We start from the raw sequence: 10,739 nt of genomic DNA, 5'->3' as shown, positions 1-10,739 counted from the left end.
TAATTTTTAACTTTATCTGAAAGTCGATGTTTGGTTATGAAAATTCCAAATCCAACTAGAAGTTGTATTTCACATTTGGCAAAAAAAAAAAATTATAACATGTTTTTCAAATCACTTTTCAATGTTGGAGTTATATTACGAATTTGAAAAGTATATTCAAGCATGAAATTTAGTTCAAATATTCTTTGCAAAATATAACCAAACACAACTTCATCTTCAACTTCATACATTCCAATAAAGTGAAAAATATTTGGAATCTATTGCCAAACACCTACTAACTATTCCAACACCCCACCGACGGTGGTGGTTCCCCAATTTTTACTCAAGATGCATTATGCATAGAAGTGGATTAAATATTATACTTACTAGTCTATACATATGCGTTGCATATGATTATAGTGAAAAATGATTTGCTAAACATAAAAGTTACTTTGAGTGTGATTAGCATCAGAAATACACTCTCCTCAAAGTATCATAGGATGTCAATTTTCCACGTAACCGGATACACACCAATCCTGTACTCACGAATAGAATATTTTTAGAAAAAGATTTATGCGCATGAAGAATGTATCAGAATTTAATACCCACCATGCAAATGAGTGGGGTGAAGAATTTATTAGGAGAATTCGCGAATACAATAGCCTATGTATAAGTTAATATATTACTGTCTCAAAGTTTGTCCATGTTAACTTTCAACAATTTTTACTTCCTTAAGATGCAGTGCTAAATGGATTTCAGTTGTTCTGAAAATTCTAGATCCTCTGCTTGGAAGTACTAACTGTGTAATTTATCATTCTTTCCTATTGTCATAAACTTTTTGGGAGTTTAATCTTAAAATAGCTTCAGAAGAAAATTCGACTTGTGTTAACCAAGAACGGATCAACAGAGCGTACATAGATACGCTAAATCTTCATCCTTACCAACATTGAGTCGACAATTTTGAAAATTACCCTGTCTATACTAGGGAGTGAGATTAAATACAAGGACAATTCATGTAGTACGAGAGTGGCATTTGTGCATCTTTGTCCGTAAGAATGAGTTGAAGGAAGACATTTTTCAATTGTACCGGTGGTTTTTAATCACCGGCACATGTATTGAGTAACTCAACTCACCAAAATTTAGCAAATGAAAAGAAAATACCTAACATTTTTTGAACGTTTAGTGCATTTTTAGGAGAAAACACATTAGGAAGAGTTAATATAAATACCTTCCACCTCAGGTGTTTCTTTCCCAAGATACAAATATAATCTGGAAATTTATGCTGCCATTTATCGATTGATTGCTTTCATACTTTCAGTTACTTCTATGAAGAATATTTCATTATTACTTGACCAACTCATCAGAAGAGGTAATTCAGTCAGGTGAAATCAGTCTTAACTAATTTGAAATGCATCATTAAATCAAAGACGCCATAAGATGCCAAAAGTAAGGGAGCGAAGACGCACAATCGAATACAACAAAAATATCATCAGTAGCAGCTCAAGAAAATGAAGAGGTAAAATGAGAAAGTCCAACGGACACTGAAGCCAAAATTAGATTCAAAGGCTGACAAGAGTAGATTTTGAAAGACCAGTTTCATTGTGAATTTGCAAAGAGTAGCGAATTGTTGAGATGCACTTTTTCAGAGTAAATTCCACAAATGGTCATTGAACTTGTACGAAAGTCCCCCTAAAGTTTGAATTTTTTTTTACAATAAAGTCATCAAACTATATTCATGTTTCCAAAAAAGTAAAACCATTCATTTTTTGACATAAAAATCCCTTAACTCATTTTTAAATTATAAAACTCATTTGAATATTTCTATTTTACTTTCAAAATGTGACATATTAATTCGAATAAAAATTTCAGAATATTGCAAAATTATATCTCAATGGACAATAAGAGGATACAGTTGAATGGTAATAGAACTGAGCACAAAGCTTAACTATAGGTTTTTCAACTGATTGTAAATTCTCCTTGATATATAAAATTTTCAATAATAAAAGAAAATATTTAGTATTTTTATTTTCTTGGAGGTGAACTTGTAATATTTTGATTTATTTAAGTTTTATAAATAAGTGGATTACAATTAATGTAAACATTTTATATTCTCTCTCAAAATGATTGTAAACATTATATATATATAAACCAAAAATAATAATTACATGCATCATGAATTTATATAACGTCTCATGTGTTTCAATTATGTCCAAGCACTTCTATTCAGTAAAATATTTAACTTCCGACTTTGAACAATAGAAAAATATCAAAATAGTTCAAAAGATGTTGATATAACAAAGAAAATCAGCTTATAACATACTTAAAGTTTGAACGATTGTATTGTTTTATTCTTATAACTTGAAATATGATTTGAATATTTCTATTTTATTATTAAAACTTGAACAAGAATTTTGGAGTATCTAAAATCGTGCCTAGGTAATGGGTTTTATAATTTATATATGGATTAAGGGATTTTATGTCTAAAAATGGGTTAATTTACTTTATTGAAAACAAAGACATAGTTTGATGACCTTATTATCCAAAAAAATTCAAAAGTTATTTTAGTGGAACATTTCTATAAGTTCAATGACCATTTGAGGAATTAACTCCACTTTTTCACAGATAAGACGTATGATGTAACTATTAAGGCATGTGTAGTGGACCCTCATAATTTAACAAAATGCTACAGCATTTTTACAACACGAACACGAACACACACACACACACACACAAAATGCAGAGTGTGTTGTAAGGGCCATAAGTTGACTCTTAGTTGTAAAGCATACAAAAAATAGAGAAGCAAAAGCCTACTTCGCCCAGCTGCTTGGTGTACAAAATGGAATTAGGATCAGCTGCCTCTAACTCTTGGATATGCTTAGTTATGTGTCCCCTTTAACCGTGCAATTAGTTCATCCTGCCGAGAGAATTGCATCGTGAGAACTTGCATTGAAAGAGAATGACATGCCATGCTACAGAATAGGCCAAATATTCAATAAAACACATCATTTCAAGTACAACAACAACTACGCCTCAATACAAACAATTTGGGGAAACATATCATACAACTACTTGTCTTTGTTCCTCGCTCCGACTTCGGTAACTGGAAAGTTGGAAAAAATTCAGAGAGATCTTTGGGATGCGGCAGATGGGGAAAAGAAGTTCCACTTGGTGCAGTGGGAGATTGTCACATTTCCTAAAAAATGGGGAGGCCTTGGAGTTTAAGATTTAAAAGTTTTTAATAAAGCTTTGTTGGGCAAATGGATGTAACGATTCGGGTTGGAGGTACAAGCTTTATGGAGAGGGGTGATAGTTGATCAATATGGGACTACAAAAGGGGGTTGGAAAACTAGAGATATCATTTTGCCTTTTGGGTGTGGTTTGTGGAGGAATATCATGAAGGGATGGGATGATTTTGTGGAAAATACCTCATTCAAGGTAGGTGACGGGAGTAGAGTATATTTTTGGGGACATAATTGGTGTGGGAATATTTTATTGAAAGTTGAATTCCAGAGTCTACAGAATATCTTGCCAAAGAAATGTGACAATTCAACAAATTAGGGGGACACAAGGTGGAGACTTGGGATTTGAGATTTAGAAGAGATTTTCAAGAGTGAGTGAGTTTCAAAGATTGATAGACTTACTTCATAGGCGAGTCAATCCGGCGATTAATCCCGATGTGTGGTGGTGGGGCCTGGGAAATAATGGAGTGTTCTCTATGAAGTATTTTTATGAGCGTCTTTTGGTTAGGGAGGAGGTTGATTTCCCATGTAATGCAGTATGTATTCCAAGTGTGCCGAGAAAAGTGTGTTTTTTTCACTTGGCTAGCCTCTAGAGGGGTGATTTTGACAGTGAAAAATCTTAGAAGGCAGAAGGTTGTCTGCGTCAGTTGATGTTACATGTGCAAGGAGACGGGCGAGGACGTGGATCACCTTCTTCTACATTGCGAGTTTACCCTGAGATTATGGTGGGATATGTTTAGGTGGTTTCACACACTTTAAGTAATGCCAAGAAATGTGAAAGATTTGATGTTTAGTTGGAAGAGCCAGAGGAGGAGAAGACGAAGGGTTTGGAACGTGGTACCGCTTGCATTAATGTGGGTAATATGGAATGAGAGAAATAGGAGAGCTTTTGAAGGATTAGAGTCGAGTTTTCCCCAGTTGAGGAGTAGTCTCCGCTCTCTTATTTACTTTTGGTGTAAACAGAAAGCTCTAGTTGTATAGAGGATTGGGTGGAGTTTGTAGAGAATCATAGTTTGTAGATTTTGGATCTTTTGATATACCCGTTGTGGCAATGTTTACAAATGAAAATACTTTTACTTGATCAAAAAAAAAAAAATTCTTCTTAAAAATTGTATAATGTCCCATTTTGATAGATTTACCAACAAGCTCCTTGAGGAGAAAAAGTAGAACAGTGGACCACAATGAAAAGTTCAAAACCTAATTAAGAGAAAAGGATATAAAATACTTACCTTCCTTCCCCTCAGTGAAAGACCTTTCTCCTTCAGCAGAACCCGTAACCTCTCAACAGTCATATTTTGTATGTCAGGTGTACGAGCTTTTGAAGATTCTGCAGGAATAAAACAGTTTAATACATTACTAACTATAAATGATAATTCCCGTGATTTTATTCTGCAAAAATACGTAGTTTCAAGAAAGACTTCAAACAAGTAGATTTGCACAAAGACACAGTAGGAAATATTAACAATGAAAATCTACCAATGTACACCTGACTATACTATTTCCTGGACATTTGCATTTTAGTTTCAGGCATCACTGGTAAATCAAAACAGACCTCATTTAATTTTTTTGAAACTGGTAACTGTCAAATCAACAGACCTCATTGTAAGTGTTTTCCACATTCCCAGAGATTTGGGGAATCAGCGTTGTCAAAGGCGCGCTAAGCGCGCTTAAGCCCTGAAGACGTACTTTTCCTTGCCAATGAGCCCCTCTCTTGAAGACATGACACTAGATAATTGATATTTCACTTTATCGTAATGTTTTTACAATTTCTTTGTCCATATATTTGTTATTCATTCTTATTATTATTAGTAAGGCTGCGTACAATAGACCCTTGTGGTCCGGCCCTTCCCCGGACCCCGCGCATAGCGGGAGCTTAGTGCACCGGGCTGCCCTTTTTTTTTATTATTCTTATTATTATTAGTCTTGGACTAAACATATACTTTATATTTGTATTTTTGCATCATTGCGCCTTTTTTAATTAAAGCCCACACTTTATTTGTGCTTAAAACCCCAGCTGACCTTAGAGCTTTTGATAACACTGCGGGGAATATGGCACTCAAAGCCACCGAAGGGACATTTACAGAAGTTAGAGATAAGGCATATTAATCACCTATTTTCGTGTCACTCAATGACCCAAAGACACATTTTCTTGAAGCAGCCTGTATTCACCATCTAGTCTCATTAGATATAGTTAATGTACTTGATGCTTGACAGTAATTCACACGACTTAATTATTGGTGGTAAATGTTAGGAGTACGATCTTTACCTTCTCACCCCCCTCCCCCCCTCCCAAAAAAAAAAAATTGTAGCAAATGTTATGATGTTAAAATCACTCCTAACAAGATTTCAGCAAATTTCTAACTGAAGGTTGAAAGTAGTTAAACTGACATGCAGCATAGCGGAGGCACAAGGCAGAAGGAGTAAACACAAACAGACGTAGATCTTTTAATAACACCCCAACACGGATTTCACAAAGTTCTCAACTAGTGGGTCAAGAGTAGTTATTCAATATGCAGCATAGGATCGACGTGTCAGAAGTAGTAAAAGAAAAATACAACGAGCCTACAACGATGTACATGAGCATAAAAGACTTCAATGAACAACGAGCCTAGGAACCACACAAGCTCTTTGAACCCATCAACACTCTTCTTTTAGCCAAAAAAAAAATCAGAAAGTCGAGTTTTACTTTGTGCATTGTGTAGCACAATGCTGATATTGTTATTGGTTTCTTTGTAGATGATAAATACACTTCATCTCATGATGTCATCAATGTATAATTGTCAAATATCCTCTCTACTTATCATAATACAAGAGGGCCTCCCAGTTATTAAAATTGCATTAACAACCCCCCCCCCCCCCCCCCGCCCTTTCGCTGCAAGCCTAGACTTCCCACTTTGTGTTCTGTGATTAACTTTGTAAAATATACAAACCCCCTCCTGCCCACCTCTTTTTGCTTCCATTACAAACCTAGCGTTCCTCTGGCTTCTGCAATTAATATTTTAGGTTAAGCTTTAATTCATGACCTTGCCTTAAATATCAGGATTGACTTTTAAGGTAAACTGAGGCTGTTTAAATTAAAGAAATCCTTGATTGGAAGTCATCAGTCATTTAAATACCGAGGCTTCTATCCCAATCTACATGACTTTCCATTTCACAATGTCCTAAAATATTCCGAGGTACAACAACACTGTAGTCCCACTTATGGGGTTTGGGGAGGGCGGGGTGTGCAGACCTTACCCCTACCTTTGTGGGGTAGAGAGATTGTTTCCGATAGACCCTCGGCTCAACATTCCAAGGTAATATAACTAATGAAGTTATTTTTTAGAAACTGGTAACTTAATATAACTAATAAAGTTATTATAGTTCGTAAGAACTTCTAGGATTTAAATTACAACAACAACAACTTCTAGGATTTAAATTGACAATTCAAATTTAAAACTTGATGTGATATTTTCCAATCAAGATAAATTTTCAATATATATGCAATATATCCTTCTACCGCTCCTACTAATGCATAACAATCAAGTAACATCTTGAACTCCTCCGTACCCATTCAAATGGTATTTCATAAAATGGAAGGGAAAGAGCAATCTTTTCCAAACAATACTATTGTTCTCTTTTTGTGGACCCAAAAGTATTAGAGCTGGTATTCAAAAATGCTATAAAAGTTTTGAGCTAGGATTAAGAGTCAAATTGGACAATTTAAATAGATGAAGTAATAGAGATAAGGATGCATGAACAACCACAATAATTCCAAGTATCTTTTTGATGAAAGACCACTTCTTTTAAAAAATACTTTTGATTGCACCACCTAGAAAGACCGTAAGTGATGATTAATAACGGGCTCACCTTGGGAAGAGGCAACTTGGTTACTGGTTGTAGCCTTCTTGGTTGCTGCCCTACTATCCAATGCTTTGTCAGCAGCTCTGGAAATTAGGTGGTATCAGGAGATACAAATAGGTTAACTGAACAGAGATACACTAGCTAGTAAAGGATAGCAATAACAGGAACAAAGATAACAGGGCCAATTACCTTTTTCTACCATTATCATTTGAGGAAATCGCCTTGCCATCTTTTGAACTCTGCTTCTTAAGCATGAGAGACCTAATCAATATGTTTTGCTGGTTTGTCTTAATAAGCTGGTCCTCTGCATGTACAACATTTTGTAAAACATAACTAGAACTCCAGATTGATGAAGACAGCAACCTAGCCTCAAAAGAAAATGGTAAATGGGGAAAGAATAAAATTTATAATCTTAAAAAAAGAAAGACATTTAAATTGCCTGAATCATCAAGACTTGAGATGGCCAGATATCTCTAAGATTTAACTGCCAGATATCTCTAAGATTTAACTGCCAGATATCTCTAAGATTTAACTATGTACTAAAGGAGACACAGTGAAAGGATATCAATGCTTTAGAATGACTTACAACAAAAGTGCATAGGCAAAGTCCAAAACAAAACAAAAACTAAGCAATAAAATAACCATATGCAAGTAAAACCATTAGAAGGACAAGAAAAACAGGAGAATAGAGGCTCAATCAATTTTCACCGTAATAAAGGGATTGCTCAGCTAATTATGCCTTTTAAAATTTAAAAGGCATTAATATATAGAAACAGACCAGGAGGTGACGTTTCATGATCGCAAACATATATTCGCATTCCACCCTGCATAAAGTTTCAAAATTAGTGGAGATCAAAAGAAAATGAAAGAAGCACTATTAAACATTCCTGATAGCATCACTTCACTTTTGAATAACCAAATTATTTCCATTTAATGCTGGTCGGAAGATATGACGATATCAAAAACGTATAAGAGGTTAAGACCACATAAATAATACTATCTTACAGTGAAGACAAAAGAAAGAAAAACAAAGTTGATTGCTACTCTAAAAGGTGCAAGGAGGCCGTAGAACTCAGATAAGAGGTACCACCTACTTATTTATCTTTCAAAGACCTTTCTGATCATACACTGATTCACGCACCGCTTAGCATCACCTGATAGCCATTTCTTTTGGACATAAAACCTTGTTACTGTCTAGGCTGGGGTTTAATAGTATTCCAACCAAAAAGCAAGAAGGGAAGAACAGTTTCTCAATCTGAATAAAACCTTTCCAGAAAAAAACACTACTGCATGCTTAGTTGCGTTTTATCGCCATGTTGATTATAAGACCACATACGAGTAGTTCTGTTAAAAATCCCTATAATTGAAGGAAGACTGAATTCCACAAGAAGGATAATAAAGACCAAGTCCTGTGCAGCTGTTAATTTGAACTTCTTTTATATGTACTACTATTACTGTGTGGGCTGGGGTTTAATAGTGTTCCAACTTCCAACCAAAAGACAAGAAGGGCCAGACCAGTTTCTCAGTCTAAATGAAATCCTTTCCAGGAAACATACTACAACGTGCATAGTTGTATTTGTATCACAACCATGTTGATTTTAAGATCACATATGAGGAGTTCTGTTGACATGGAAAATCTCTATAGTTGAAGGAAGACTGAATTCCACAATAAGGATAACAAAGACCAAGTTAAGTGTAGTTGTAACTTTGAACTTCTTTTACATGTACTAATATCCTTGGTACAGGTCAAAACAAAACTAGAGGAAATCAAACGAACAAAATTTTAAACTCTCCCTAAGATCTCCGTCTCTACCGACTTCAACCTCTAAGATTCTTAGCATTGAATCTGTTATATTTTTCTAAATTACAGGTTCAGACCTACTATTATTGCAATCTTAATAAACTTTTACACATAAGCTTATACTCCATGTTAAAAGTACCGGTTCAGATGAACCCAGTACTATAAGGTTGTATCAACTATCTGCCGTTAATCTCCCTAAATTCTATATCCAACACAAAGCCTAAACTTGTTCTCCAGAATTTACCAACCAAAGAAGACAAGCTACTTCATCTGTCCCAATTTATGTGTTCGTTTTTATTCTATCCCAAAAAGAAGGATACATTTCCATAATTAAAAATAATCTAACTTAAAACTTCCCCTTTTACCTTAATGAAATGATTTAGAGTCACACAAATATGTTTGATTTATTTTAGACTACAAGTTTAAAAAAGTATTTTTTATTTCTCTGTGACTAGTCAAACTATATCACATAAATTGGGACGGAGGGAGTATAAGTTAGGGACAATTAATTATATAACAGCAAAACATTAAAAGACAAGAAAAAAGGTTATATCTACTCAATTGTAATCTGTAGAGCAGTAAAGGAAAAGGGTGCAAAAAAATTAGGGTTTATGGGGGAGGGAGAAAGAAGAAGTTACGGGAGTAGAGGAAGGGACAGTGGAGGAGAAGAGGCCACGAGAAGGGAGGCCGGTTAGGTATTTGGCAGCACCGGAACTAGTTGTTGCATTGGTCGATGATGAGCTGTTATTGTCCTCCATAATTACACACGCTCCTAATTTGATTGGAAAGAAAAGGAGGTTCTCTTCAAAGGGCAGGAAAATGAATTTTCCCCCCTTAATAGTTGAGTATTTCCTTGGGGGCTGGGGCGGTAAAATACAATTTGCTCTCATCTAGTAATTACGGCATTTAGACTAATGGTCCAAACAAATTATAGATATTTGTATGGTTAAACTGTTTATAAATATAAAAAAATGAAAAAAAAATTGAGATAAATTAAAAAGGAAATTGTGTTATATAAATTGAGAGAGAGGGAGTAAATGCGGGTATAAAAAATCATTTCTTTCTTATATAATTTTAACTAAAAGTTTAATTAAATAAATTTTACTCAACTAAATAATTTTTTCCTTGCAGTACCCTTTTAAATATCGCTTTTTTTCTTTTTGCTTTTTTTTTTTTTTTTTGGCTCCGATTTTGTATAACCTGAAATACTAAAATTTTGTAAGAGAAAATTGTATCTCATTTAAAAATCTTTTTTTCTTTCTTTTGTTGTTAAGCAGTAGTATTTTGTTAATCTTTTAATTAAGAAGGAACGTTGGAACACAACTAGTTTAAGGCTAAGGCTTTAGCTCAAATAATGACCTCTATGTTAATAGAATGCTATCTAATTCAATATTATTGTAAACTATTATATTTTAAGAATATTAAATATTTCCATTCGCTTTAATATAAACTTTTTTTAATATGGGAACCAGAATAACTCTTTCTATAAGCCAATAATTTTACAATAATAAAACTTTTCTTGAGCAAAGTCAAACTACTTTTGGAAGCACGTATTTAGAACTTCTGGAGATGAGAAGCATAAAAATAAGTGAATGAGTAACTAGTGCGTTTGAATAAGTTATTAAATTTGAGTTTATGTCCTATGCACAACAGCGTAAATGTTTTTTTACAATATTAGATTAAAATTGACTTGCAACAACGAGTAACTTTCATATCAAGCATGATAACGTAACCCTAAAAATCAAAGTAATAACCTGCAATAGCTGATTAAGTTTAAAAAAATGTAACAGAAATTTGCATTGTCAATATATATATATATAACATTAAACTCGCAGATATACATGTATAGTTCTATCCAAATGTACTTATTTTTCTTT

General features: G+C 34.1%; 1 protein-coding gene across 1 annotated transcript; it reads right to left on the bottom strand.

Annotated features, from left to right (window-relative positions):
- Window positions 1-2,616: 2,616 nt before the first annotated feature.
- On the bottom strand, window positions 2,617-9,705 carry LOC132632515 (uncharacterized). The gene is made up of 6 exons (XM_060348475.1): window positions 9,501-9,705; window positions 7,840-7,885; window positions 7,251-7,365; window positions 7,068-7,144; window positions 4,448-4,545; window positions 2,617-2,893 (listed from the first exon to the last, which is right to left on the bottom strand). Exons 1-6 carry the CDS (start codon window positions 9,618-9,620, stop codon window positions 2,855-2,857), a joined length of 495 nt encoding a protein of 164 aa, XP_060204458.1. The 5' UTR covers window positions 9,621-9,705; the 3' UTR covers window positions 2,617-2,854.
- Between the last annotated feature and the right edge of the window lie 1,034 nt (window positions 9,706-10,739).

Source organism: Lycium barbarum, chromosome 3 (assembly GCF_019175385.1).
Source record: "Lycium barbarum isolate Lr01 chromosome 3, ASM1917538v2, whole genome shotgun sequence".
Taxonomy (NCBI): domain Eukaryota; kingdom Viridiplantae; phylum Streptophyta; class Magnoliopsida; order Solanales; family Solanaceae; genus Lycium; species Lycium barbarum.
Note: the sequence above shows the minus strand (reverse complement) of the source record. Positions and strands in the feature narration are given on the sequence as shown.

Bases quoted from the DNA above. Each gene is read 5' to 3' on its own strand.
- LOC132632515 (XM_060348475.1), bottom strand. From the start codon at position 9,620: ATGGAGGACAATAACAGCTCATCATCGACCAATGCAACAACTAGTTCC. The intron at 7,366-7,839 runs GTCTGTTTCTAT...TTGTACATGCAG, and splicing joins TCATGAAACGTCACCTCCTG to AGGACCAGCTTATTAAGACA. The intron at 4,546-7,067 runs GTGAGCCCGTTA...TTATTCCTGCAG, and splicing joins CCAAGTTGCCTCTTCCCAAG to AATCTTCAAAAGCTCGTACA.